The sequence below is a fragment of the Zonotrichia albicollis genome, chromosome 35, assembly GCF_047830755.1.
Source record: "Zonotrichia albicollis isolate bZonAlb1 chromosome 35, bZonAlb1.hap1, whole genome shotgun sequence".
NCBI classification, from domain to species: domain Eukaryota; kingdom Metazoa; phylum Chordata; class Aves; order Passeriformes; family Passerellidae; genus Zonotrichia; species Zonotrichia albicollis.
This window is the reverse complement of record NC_133853.1, coordinates 1918408-1931210: the sequence shown is the minus strand read 5'-3', so window position 1 is coordinate 1931210 and position 12803 is coordinate 1918408. Positions and strand designations below refer to the sequence as shown.

At 48.2% G+C, this 12803-nt stretch overlaps 2 protein-coding genes across 2 annotated transcripts in view; both read right to left on the bottom strand.

Annotated features, from left to right (window-relative positions):
* The window catches only part of LOC141726451 (myosin-binding protein C, fast-type-like), a 61950-nt gene extending 57726 nt beyond the window's left edge, over positions 1-4224 (bottom strand). Inside the window, exon 1 of the mRNA XM_074531354.1 lies at positions 4173-4224. Coding sequence (XP_074387455.1) covers positions 4173-4224 — 52 coding nt within the window. The remainder of the gene's footprint in view (positions 1-4172) is intronic.
* Positions 3711-9314, bottom strand: LOC141726495 (uncharacterized). The gene is made up of 13 exons (XM_074531398.1): positions 8981-9314; positions 8714-8882; positions 8513-8604; positions 7908-8057; positions 7058-7206; positions 6810-6951; positions 6588-6725; positions 6245-6421; positions 5504-5659; positions 5298-5399; positions 5030-5132; positions 4816-4875; positions 3711-4518 (listed from the first exon to the last, which is right to left on the bottom strand). Exons 1-13 carry the CDS (start codon positions 9005-9007, stop codon positions 4379-4381), a joined length of 1605 nt encoding a protein of 534 aa, XP_074387499.1. The 5' UTR covers positions 9008-9314; the 3' UTR covers positions 3711-4378.
* Between the last annotated feature and the right edge of the window lie 3489 nt (positions 9315-12803).

Below are 12803 nucleotides of genomic sequence, written 5' to 3'. Positions count from 1 at the left end.
TAGCATGGCGCAGCACAGCATGGCATGGTGTGGGGCCAAGCTGGCAGCAGGCACCAGTCCTGTGGCTCAGCTCTGCCGCTCACCCTCCTGCGGTGGCTGGAACGGCACCACCTCTTCAGTCTTCTGTGCTGGGGCAGCTCCAGGGCCTTCTTCCTCCTCCTCCACCCAGGCCAGCTCGGGCACTCTCGGGGGTCTCTGCTCCATGTCTCTGACTGGATTTGTGCCTATTTTCAGGACAGGTGCCCTGTCACCAAGGGCACTTGAAGTCACCAAGTTGTGCAATGGTGCCTGGAAGGCACCTTCAAGTAAGAAGCCTCAGGAGGGCTGCAGGACAGCAAGTCCTGCACTCGGTCTCAAGGGTTCCTGCCACAAAGACAGGAGACTCCTGTCAAGGACTTGTGGTCTGGCCTCAAGGGCACCTGCAGAAGAGAAGCCTCAGGGAGACCACGGGTCAGCAAGTCCTGTGGTCTGGCCTGGAGTTCAGCTGCAAACACAAGGCTTGAGAAAAGCTCCGGGTGGGACGCGAACGAGCGCGCTGTGCGGGGGCTCCTCACGGCACCGCTCTGTCCCGTCCTGTCCCATGGCGTGCTCTGAGCACTGTGGCGTGCTCTTGTCACTGCCAGCTCCTATGTCACCAGGTGTCACAGAGGGCCCTTGGACACCCGGTTCCATGTCACAATGACTGTGCGGCACCGTGTCACCGAGGGCCCTTGCACACGCTGCCGCCTGCCTTGGGGCCAGGCCCAGCCTACCTACCCAAAGTGGCCCAGGCTGGAAGGAATGGCTGGCCCCAGGAGTCTAAGCCAGGCCGACAGGATCTTTAGGAAGGGCTCAGAGCATCAGCAAACGCTGCCATGCTCTGTGGGCTCAGGGCAGCAGAAGGAGCCCCCAGGGCTGCCGACGCAGCCGTTCTGGGAAGGGCACGGGGCCTTGCAGGGAAGCTGGCACGGCCTCCTTGGGACACGTCCCGGCTGGTGGCCCTCCTAAACCCGCCGGTGTGACACGCACAAGGAACGTGTGGGCCCGGGCACGAACGCTGCTCTGAGGCCTGGGGCCCGGGGAGCGCTGACATCAGCAGGTGTGGCAGAGTCCCTGCCCAAGCAGACCTGCCACACCCCGAGCCCTGGCAGTGCTGGTGCCTGACTCCTGCCCCAGAGACCTGTGCCCCCGGGGGGCTTCTGTGCCACAGGGAGCCAAAGCACACGTGCATGGGGGGCTGTGCCTCTTTCCTGCAGGCGCTGATGGCAGGAGCACCTGGAGCAACTGCTGGCACGCTTGGTCTCTGTCAGATGATGTTGCTCCATCCTGGAATGATTTTTTTTTATCGTGGAAGGCATTGGCAGTAGCACCAGAGCACCATCCATTGCTGAGTTTCCCAGGGCAATTAGATTGCAAAGTTAACAATCTGAAATTTCCTTGTGCTTTTCTCACTCTCTTTCCCACATTCTGGAAAAAACCAGAATCTGCCCAGCCTCTGCTATTCTCAGCTTCCGTTGCTGCATGTCTTGCTCTGGCAGCTCACGTCCAAACAAAACTGTGTCCTTGCTGAGCACAGCAATGAGCGGCCACAAAGTGGGAAATTCCCCAGTGAACATCAAGGCAGACACGTGATAGGGGATAAGGACGACTCTGGGAGGAGAAGCTCTTCTGTTGTCTCTGATGATGGTGCCCACGCCCTGTAGCAGCAGCCGAGAGAAGCGCTGAAAGTAGACAGGCGCTGTTTTGGGCAGCACAGTATCAAAAGTGATGAAACCATTAGCCAGAATGCAAAGGAGGACTGCAAGTATGGAGTGTGGCCTGGAGGGGAAGCCCTAGATGCAGCTGAGGCCACTTTGTTCAGCCTGGAGGAGAGTAAAGGGCGTCATTGTGGTCTTCAACATCCTCCTGAGAGGAATCAGAGGGGCTGCTGCAGCTCTCGTCACTGCTGGGACCAGTGACGGGACCCGAGGAAAGGGCAGGGAGCTGGGACGGGGCAGGTTTCATTTCCGTATCAGATAAAGGTTTTTCACCCAGAGCACGGTCGGGCACCGGGACGGGTTCCCCATGGACGCAGCCCAGCGGAGCCCGGGCTGCCTCTTGGGAAAACTGCGGCGCTGCGCCAGGAGCGGGGAACGGCCAAGGCGTGGGTCCTGCCCGCGGCTGACCCTGGTGAGCCACTGCTCAGTGCTTCAGGATCTACTGACTGCAGCACGGAGCAGGCCAAAGAGAAGCAGGAGGCCCCTCGATTGTGAGGTTCCAAAGGCAAAGGTTTATCCCAAGGGAAGGATTCAGCCTGAAAGAGTCGCCAGCACTTCTGTGCACGGGATTTTATCGGGGTACAACTCAGGGGGTGGATACAAACCATTGAGCAATAAGGAATCTGCAGGGGAGGAGCAAGGGGATCCCATAGTTGCTTGGGACTAATTAGGACAGATGGGAGGAGAGGCTAGGTCACATGGGCCAGTGGGGCTTCCAGCAATAGAGGAATTCCAAAGGGGTGGTGCAGTCTGGGGTTGGTCCAAGGCAAAAGTGACAGGGAATGTTCAGGAATAAAGAGCTGGATTATCTTGAGAGGCAGGGAAGGAGCTGGAACAAAGGGAAATGGCATGAGGGACAGCTCTGAGGGAGGGCAAAACCTACGGGTAAACCAACTTGGGGAAAATACGGGGTACATCAAAACAAACCATTCTACCATAACTGATAAATAAACACAAACCGGAACACCCCAGGGAAATGGGCGCAGCACCAAGCCCGTCTGAGTTTGAGAAGTGTTTGAAGAACATTGAGCTGTCACCCAAGCTTTTAGACACTACATCAAAAGTCAAGGGTTTTGACCTCTAGGTTTACATGAGTATATACTCCTGAGTAGGACTTTAGGCAGTCTTTTAAGAAACTCGTTGTATGTCCGATCATACCCCAATTCCTTGGAGATTGTGTGGAATGTGGAATCCTTTTGTTTTCACTGCTTGTTAGGACTATAAAAAAGAATATTGGTGCTGGGTGACTCAGAGACAGCCCGTGCATGTTAAGTGTAGTATACAGGGGAAAAAAAGAGAAGGAAACGAGAAGTACTAATACATCCTGCTAAGATTGGAAATTTAGAAATTGGAAATTCTCCCCTCACATTTCCTCCCCTTTTTCCCCTCATGTTTCTCACAATTTCTCCTCTTCTGTTTCATGCCTTTTCTTCCTCTCATTTCCAAAGTTTATTGTCCTTTTTGCCTTCAATTTCCCCCCTTTTCTCCCCTCACATTTCCCGCCCTTTTCTCCCCTCAAGTTCCCCCCCACCTTTTCCCCTCACATTTTCTTCCATTTTCTCCCCCTGATGTTTCCTGCCCTTTTTGCCCCTCATGTTTCCCACCATTTCTCCCCTTCTGTTTCATATCTTTTCTTTCTCTCATTTCCCATCCTTTTCACTAAAGTTTAACCTCCTTTTCACCTTTGTTTTCCAGCCTTTTTCTCCCCTCACGTTCCCCACCATTTTGTCCCTCACATTTCCCACCCTTTCCTTCTCACTTTTCCCACCAAGTTCCTCTGCACCTTTATGGTGCACTCATTATCAATTCTGCAGTCAATTTAAGTAAGCTCGGTATTTCATTTAAAAAGATTATATATATATCAAACTACTACATATAATAGAACAACAACGTTTATTAGATTAATAACATAGTATATGTTCCTAATGTCTATATTCCTAATGTCTATATTCCTAATAATGTCTATATTCCTAATGTTTCTATTTTCGTAAAATTCGTAATATCTATTAATAATATATATATGTTACTAGTATATTGATGTTAGTAACATATATAATCTATCTATCTTGTTTACTTATCTAAATTGTCTATCTAAACTAATAATAGATGTAGGGGGTTCAGAGTGGTCTGTGGCTGGGCTTGGATCTAACCACACCAACTCCTCCCCGAGGATTTCAGAGATCCAGAGATTCCAGAATCCGAGGATTCTTCTCTGTGGCCTGCAGCATTTTCAGAATATTTCAGATATTTCAGGTTCTGTGACACCAGCAGATGCGTCGGGGTCATGTGGCCACACCAGCTCTTCTTGCCTTCCTGCCCAAAGATGAACTTGGCTGAGGCCATCCAGAGGCATAAATCAGCTTTTTGTGTCTTGAGCGCCTTGAAAAGATGTTCCAGCAGCTTCCTCAGGACTAGAATCTGGATCTCTGCCCTCACTTTGACCGGTCGTGGCTGTGCCTTTGAGAGGGACCTTCAAACGCCAGGGCATTCTTCGCTTGATGATGACGACGACGATGACGATGACGACGACGAGGACGATGACGACGATGACGATGATGACAACGACGACGACGACGACGACGATGATGATGATTCCAGCAGGTGTTGGAGTCCGTGCCCTGGCAAGGAAGGTCCCTCTCCGCTCAACGGCACCAGCGGCACAGCCCACGCAGGGACAATCCCGATTTGCGCCGATCCTTCAGAGCGGTGAGGATCAGGCCGGTCTGAGCTGCCAATGCAGCGATGGAGGGATCCTTCTCTCGTGTTTCCATTAATCCAAGTTCTACAACAAAAATGGAGCCCAGATGAGGCCTTGTGGAAGCGTTTCCCTCCCTATTCTCCCCTCACATTTCCTGCCCTCAGTTTTTCTACCCTTTTCTCCCCTCACCTTTCCCTTTTCTCCCTCACATTCCTGCCTTTTCTCCCCTCATGTTTCCCTCCCTTTTCTCCCTCACATTCCTGCCTTTTTTTCCCTCACGTTTCCCGCCATTTTCTCCCCTCACATTTCCCACCCTTTTATCCCCTCACATTTCCCTTTATTCCCCTCATAATAATCCCCCAAGGCTCCCCACTCACTCACCGGTGAGAAGCGCATCCATGGTCGCCTCATTCCGCCCTGCCAGGCGTCGTGCAGCCAGCCCTGGGCACAAAGCTCCATCAGCCCCTGCTCCTCACCAACATGGCCGCCCTGCCCTCCCCTCAGCAGCCCGGGGGTGGAACAAGGCAAGATGGCCGCCAAAGCCACCTGTGATGGCAGGGAAGGCACAAAAGGGATCCTGGGGACTGGGACTCACCTAAGAATCTGAGGGCCGCCTCTCGCATCGAGGCCTGAGGGCTCAGCAGATAGGGCTGGCTCTCCAGCACATATTGTTCAGCCCTGCTGCTATCCTTAGCCAGCTGGAGAGAGGACAAAGGTGTGAGCATTCCTTAGAGCAGCCCCATGGCTCAGAGCCCTCCCTCATCCCAGGGCCATGGAGGAGGCTCCAGGCTTTGGGCCCACATGCAGAGCTCACATCCCTCACATCCCTCACATCCCTCTCCCAGCCTGGGGCTCATCCTCACCAGGAACTCGCTCATCTTCCATATCTCCTCTTTCTGAGCCAGCTCCTTGAATTCTTTCCACTTGAAGAGCTCAGCTATAGCCACGACGGCTTCCTTGGAGGCCTGGGGGACAAAAGCGGTGAGGTGACACCAGGGCCTGTGGAAGGAACCCAAGCCACAATGGCCAGGACCCCTGAGGAGTGTCAGCCATGCTCAGACATCGGTACCTTGGCCACGCTGGGGGCCTCGTCACTGATGTGAAGAACGAGCTGGACCATGACCTTCCAGGAGTTTCTCTTCATGGCTTCCTTGTCCTTCCATATGGTTTTGCCCAGCAGCTCCTTGAAGAGGGAGATGGAGCGCTCCCGCAGACACTCCTCTCTCTGGTTAGGGAGGAGGAAAGGTGAGCTTCACACACAATGGCTCCCTGCCCGCAGAGCCATTGTGTCCCACCCTTTTACTCCCCTTAAATTTTCTTCCTTTCTCTCCTTCCTCATGTTTCCCATCCTTTTCCCCCTCATGTTTCCCTTTTCCCCTCACATTTCCCATTCTTTTCTCCCCTCATGCTTTCCACCCTTTCCCCCCTCACCTTTCCCACCATTTTCTCCCCTCACGTTTCCCTCCCTGTTCCCCCTCACGTTTCTCCCTCTTTTTCTCCTCCCACATTTCCTGCCTTTTTCTCCTCTCATATTTCCTTCCCTTTTCTCCCCTCACATTTCCCTCCCTTTTTCTTCCCTCACCTTTCCTGCCCTTTTTCTCCTCACATTCCCACCTTTCCCCCTCACGTTTTCTGCCCTTTCTCCCCTCACATTCCCCACTATTTTGAGACCAGACTCAATGCTCCAGGCTCCTACAAAAGCCCAGCTGGGCTGCAAGGCCCAGAATCCATCCCAGGAGAGCCCAGAGAAGCAGGACCTGCTTCCAGTGCTGCTCCCAGGGCCCCTCTGTGGTGTCAGACTCAGCCTTACCGCATCAAACAGTTTCCAGAGTCTCTCCACGGCCTTCAGAGCCATGCTGCTGGCCTCTTTCTTCTTCAGCTGCCCCAGAACATTGCGGAAGGTGTCCAGAGCCATCACTGAAATGTCCCAGGACCAATTTCCCAGGAATTTCAGCATCTCGGGCAGGAGGCTTTTCATTTTCTTGGCCTGTGTACAAGAGAGTTTCCATTCTGTGAGAATTTCAGCTCTCAAAACAGCCAGCAGGCCACATCATGGCAGGCAGGGCGTTCAGAGCACCATCCCCAAGCCACCATCTTCTCTGAGACCTCAGAGTCCAGGTGCCACATTCTGCCCCTGATAGATGCCTGCTCACCATATCGTCACTCTCCGACAGAGTCTCCAGAGCCCTGAGGACCAGAGGGACCATTTCCTTCTTTGGAGACTTCACAAGTCTCATGTTCTTGTAGAGTGGCCTCACTCTTTTCTCCAGCACATCACCGTAGGTCAGCATCTGGAAAAAAAGAAGCAGAGAGTTGGCAGGGCTCCCCTGGCACGGCTGAGGGCAAGGCCACGTGGGCTTTCCCTGAGGACTCACAGCTAAGAAAGTGAGGCACGACTTCTGCTGCCCAGTCAAGATGTCATCCTGCCAGTCCTGGATTTGGACTTGCAGCTCCTTCACAACCTTCTCCAGAGTTTCACGCACGGAGAACATAGCCTTCCACAGGCTGACATTGTCACTGCAAGGCAGAGCGCTGTCAACATGGCTGCACAGCCTGGGCTTGGGTCTGGCAGCCATAACCTCCCCACAGGAAAAAAGCCCTCCAGGTGGGTCAGGGCCAGTACCTGAAAATTGGTGTGGCCTCCAGAGCTGTGGTGACGACCTTGTCAGTCCACTTATCGGCCAGGAAGATAACGAGGGAGTGAAAGTTGTTAGCAGTTGCGGTGTTTTCCTCGTTGTAGTACTGAAAGATGTGTCTCACCACCTTTGGCACCTGCAGGGAACACAGGTTAGGGTGCTGCTGCTGCTGCATCTTGGGCAGCCCTGCCCATCCCTTTAAGGAAATTCAGATAAAATAGGCCACCACACCAGGCACAGATGGCAAAAAGGTGTCTGAGGACAGCACTCCCATACTTCATGTGCATGGGGACAACACTCTATCGGCGTTTTATGGGGCCACATTTTGCATGTGTGGGGAACTACAGAGGCTGTTCTTTCAGACGCTGCTGCTGGAAGCTTCCACCACGTGCCCTACAGGTCCACAACACCTCCCAGCCAGGCCCCAAACCACAAACACACACAAGCCCAGAGGCACATCTGCAACATCCAACAGGCAATGCAGGAGCAGCCTCACTGGCTCCCCTGGGCAGCTCAGCATCAGCACAGCAGCACTTCCCAGGACAAGCAAACCATGCACTGGCTGTGAGCACTGAGTGCCCCAAGCAAGATGTGCCTCAGCTGGGCCCTTCTGCTCAGACCTTCCTCCAGATCTGAACAGAGGTTAATTCCAGATCTGAACAGAGGTTTGGAATCAGCACCCTGGGCAAAATACCAGGGAAAAGCACAAACAGCAACAACAGCAAGAGCAGGTGAGGCAGATCTTGCTAAGCTGCCTCAAGGTGGCTTCAGGAGGGGAATGGAGGCAGGAACCTGGCAGGGCTCAAAGACAAAGCAATCCCACCACAGGTCACTTACATCCATCAGCCACATCTCAGGGGTATTCATGACCTCCTCCAGAAATGCCACAGGCCCATCCTTGTTCTTGATGTTGAAGCGTCCCAAAATCTCAATGGCCTCAAGGACGACTCCCATTCTCTCATCCGGCCCAAGGTATCTCCCAAAGGCCTGGGGCAGGAAGGAAGGGAGCAGAGGTCAGTGCCAGCCAGTGCCATTTTATCCCCTCACATTTCCCCCACTTTTCTCCCCTTACATTCCTATCCTTTAATCCCCTTTTCCCACCCTTCCCCCCCCTCACGCTTCCCTCCATTTTCTCCCCTCACGTTTCCCTCCCTTTTCTACCCTCATGTTTCCTTTCCTTTTCTCCCCTCACATTTCTCCCACTTTTCCCCCTCACTTTTCCCACCATTTTTCTCTTGTGTTTCCCACCCTTTTTCTCCCCTCACGTTTCCCGCTCTTTTCTCCCCTCACATTTCCCGCCCTTTCCTCCTATTTTTACCCACAGTTCCTCACAATTCTCATTTCACCAGGGACGTCCCCATTGATTCCGTGCCCTTTTTCACACACAAATCTCCCTGCTGATACCACAGGTGAGAGTCCCACAAGGTGGGATGGCTCCATACCTCAACTTTCCAGGCGTTGGATGCATTCACCCAGGAGGTGATCTCAGGTTCCCAATCTTCTGGGGGCTGGACATAACTCTCTGGATTGTCACCTAAAAAGAAATGATGGTGGCACCCACACCAAGAACAAGGGGCCATCACAAGGCCAAGGAGGACAAATAGGTTTAAGTGGGGAATGCAGCCCACCACAGCTTATCTTACTTTTCTGCTCAGAGAGGAACGCCATCAGGGTGCTGAGAATTTCCACCACAGTTGACATGCTTTCATTTGGCTTGAACAGCATGAAAAACAGATTGCCCAGCAGCTTGCCCAGGACTGGGATCTGGATCTGGGCTCTGGGAGCCTCTTCCTCATCCTCATCTTCATCATCCTGAGGAAGAGGAGCAGAAGGGTTGAGGTGAGGTCTGAGGGCAGTTCTGGGGCTGTGGCTGTGCCAGGACACAGGGATGGAGGGTGAGCAGTCCATACCTCCTTGGGGGCAGTGTCAGTCAGCATATGGCAGAGTGCCTTAATCCTGTCGATGGCTCTCTCCTGCACTTCTGCCCTGTCAGACAGCAGGTATTCCAGCAGAACCTGCAAACACAGAAAATGCAGGTGAGAAGAAAAAGAAAAAGTTCTTCCTCCCTTGAGAAAGAACTTTTGCTGATAAGCTGTTAAATATCAGTGCATGACTGATAAGAACTGTAACATCCCATTGGGAGATGCTCCGCCCAGAGGGAGGAGCCAAGTATTTATAATCCAGTTTATCAATCCATTTATAATCCAATTTATAATTTTTATAATCTAAAACAGCAGCACGGCTTTCTCCACTGGATTCCCCAGAAAAAACTGCAGCTGCTTCTTCTTCCAATAGATCTTCAGAAGAAGAACACTGTAATTCTGCAGAATACTGTAATTATGTTTCCTTTTCTACAAGAAAACAAAACCCTGCTCCAACAGAACCACACCTGACACTTCAGGTAGACTGCAATCACAATTCCAATGAGATTGCTGCCAACATAAAGTGTCAGGTTGAGTTCTGACTTTGTTGTCTCTGTTGTTCTAGAGACCAGCATTGTTTATTTTATCCTTTTTTATTTATTTATTTCAGAGCCCCTTAATTTAAAATTCATAGAAATTCAGAAAAGTAAAGGAAGTTTGCATTCTCCGTATCAGGAGAAGTTTAGCAGACCCCTGTCTTTCCAAACCAAGACACAAGCAACTTAATTAAAAATTCAAAATTTAAATTAATTTAAAATTAATTTAAAATAATTTAATTTAATTTAAATTAAATTAAATCCCTTTAATTTAAAATTTATAGCAATTCAGAAAAGGAAAGAAAGTTTGCATTCTCCATTTCAGGAGAAGCTTAGCAGGCTCCTGTCTTTCCAAACCAAGACACATGCAACTTAATTGAAAATTTAAAATTTTAACTAATTAATTAATAACTAAATTATTTAATAATAAATAAATAAAATTTATATTAATTTTATATATAATATAACTAAAATATAATGTATAATATATATTATATTATATTAATATATATAATATATTATATATTATCTATATATAAATTATATTATTATATTATAATATATTATATTATTATAACATATAATATGTCTCCTGGAAGAGTAGTATAGGCTGTGTTGCGACAAATCCAAAATAGATGATCGGGGGCTTTCCAAAAGATGTCTTGGACTTCCCAAGGGTATTCCCAGTATTTATATGTTTGTCTTATTTTCCAGAAGAGGTTTACCCCTTTTTCTGCACATTTGTGCAGCTATACCCTTCATGATAAACACACCCCTTTTCCTTTTTCCCAATGGACCAGTATTGATTTGGCTCTTGAGGAATCCATCTAGCATTTAAGACTTCAATCTTTAGATACTCTTGCATGCCATCTTTCCCTCTGGGGTATTATATCTCTTCCCTGCCCTTATTATGCATTCTTCCCCAATTACTTTAGATTTTAAGTCCCATTGTTTTTTCCTTCTTTGTCCTAAAATGTGAGGTTTCTGTCCTGATTGTTCCCACCTTAGAATTTCTAATGGTCCTAAACTAATCCCCTCCCATGGCCAAATCTCTGTCATTTTAGTACTCCCACAGACCCAGCAGTTGGTTAGATTTAGTTCCTTACTAATTCTTTCAACTAGGTCTAGGAATAGGTTCTTCCCTAAGGGCATTTCTAATTCATCCTTTTTGGTGGTTACTGTTAATTGTCTTTCCTTTATTAGATCTTTCAGTCCTTCCTGATTACTTTCATGCTCAAAACAAAACCAAGTTTTTCCTATGGGGCATTCTCCAAGTAAGCATTGCCGAAATGAGGCAGTGCTTCTCGCAATCCAGTAGACTTTCCAGTCCTCTTGACAGGTAAATAACTGGGAGTAGTTAAAAAATAAGGATTTACATTGGTGTGAACCCTTATCAGTGACGCAAGGTTCTCCCCATTGTCTAGGGGGTGATAGTACATGGATTTTCCTTACTCCCTATACTTTCCATGAACAGGAATAGCACCAGTCCTCCTAAGAGTCCAGTATGAACCACTGCCATGATTTCACCTGGCCTTGCCTCTTAGGATTGGGGAACTTTCTCCCTTCTCTTTCCTCCCACTTCCTATCAATTTAATAGCTCCTGAGGAATGTTCTGTAGAAGAGTAGGTTTGAAACCCTCAGGGTTTTCCTTGGAGAAAAATAGATTATTAGAACTCTATTGGTGATATAACCTTTTGAACTTAACTATCATACTAACATTTAATTCTTATAACTCTTCAACTTGTAACCTTGAACAGTTTAAAAGAGATGGAGGAACCCATTCTCTATATTCATGATAATATATGAAATCTTTACACCAAACAGTGAACAAAATGTTCACTCTAATCTCTAATCCAATAATATCATAATATACTCCAAAACAAACGAAGGCTCCAACACAAACTAAAAATTCTACATTCATAAGTCAACAACAATAACAATAAATAATAATGACTTGAATAAATGTATAACAATTTTAATATATCTCTTGTACTTTTATCAGTCTTTCTAAGCAACCTTTGGTCTCTTTCTAAAGGTAACTTTGAGATTGTCCGAGTTCAGGATTGCAACCCACGTGGAAGCGTCTGTAGCTGGTGCTGTTGGATCCAGTCTGCTGTTTGGGGGGGGTGGTACCGGTCCTTTGACTCGAGTGATGTGAGTCCAGCCTCTTTCTCGTGTCCTTCCTGCAGTGTGCGTCATGAGTAATACCTGGAAGGATCCTTCAAATTTTGGAGTTAATGGGGTATTGCTCCATGACTTCATTAGTACCCAATCTCCCGGACTTATTTGGTGCACATCTGTATCAAGGGGGGAAGTTTGGGGAAGATATCCTCTTTTTCTCAGACTCTCTAGGGTCTTTCCAATGGTTTCTATTTACTTTCGGGTAGCTATTTCCCCTTCTAAATAGTCCCCACTACTATAAGGAGTCATTAAAAATGGGAGTCCAAACATCATTTCATAGGGCAAAACCCCTATATCTGATCAGGGTCCTGTCCTGATCCTTAAAAGGGCAAGGGGTAGACATTTGAGCCAGTTCATCTACGTTTCTGCAATTAATTTTGTTAATATATTTGTGAGGGTTTTATTCATTCTTTCTACCCTCCCAGAGCTCTAAGGATGCCATGGGGTATGTAATCTCTGTTTTATTCCTAAAGCCTCAATTATTTTATGTAACACTTGTGCGATAAAGTGTGGTCCCCTATCTGAATCAATATTGTTCACCAACTCGTATCGGGGATTGATGTTAGAATTCTAAGATAATCTTGGTTACTATTTCCGCTTTTCCGGTCTCTTTTCTAGTTGGAAAGGCTTCTACCCAATGAGTAAGGTGGTCGACTATTACCAATAAGTGTTTGCAACTCTGTACAGGGGGCATTTCAGTAAAGTCTATTTGAATGTTTTGGAATGGTCTTTGGGCTAATTCTCTTCCCCGTTGTATGGTCTGCCTCATCAGTTTTTGATTTAGTTTTTGGCAAATTAAGCACCCCTGAGTTACTGCTTTTGCTAACTTATGTATTCCAATACATAAGTTTTCTCTTAAATAGTGATCACATAACCCTTGGACCCCCCAATGGGTTTATTAATGTATCTCTGTTAACATTTTCTTGGCTAGGGCTTTATTTAAAAATTTACGCCCATCTGGTGTCAACCACTCCCCTTGGTTCCCCCAATGCATTTTTAAATTTTTTATTGCTTTTAGTTCTTTCTCACTGAATACTAGTTTTCCTTTCCTTTCTTCGCCTAACACTTTGTTTAACCTGAGTAATTTCACTGGC

Bases quoted from the DNA above. Each gene is read 5' to 3' on its own strand.
- LOC141726495 (XM_074531398.1), bottom strand. From the start codon at position 9,007: ATGCTGACTGACACTGCCCCCAAGGAG. The intron at 7,207-7,907 runs GTAAGTGACCTG...TGTTCCCTGCAG, and splicing joins CTGAGATGTGGCTGATGGAT to GTGCCAAAGGTGGTGAGACA. The intron at 5,133-5,297 runs GTGAGGATGAGC...TCCTCTCTCCAG, and splicing joins GGAAGATGAGCGAGTTCCTG to CTGGCTAAGGATAGCAGCAG.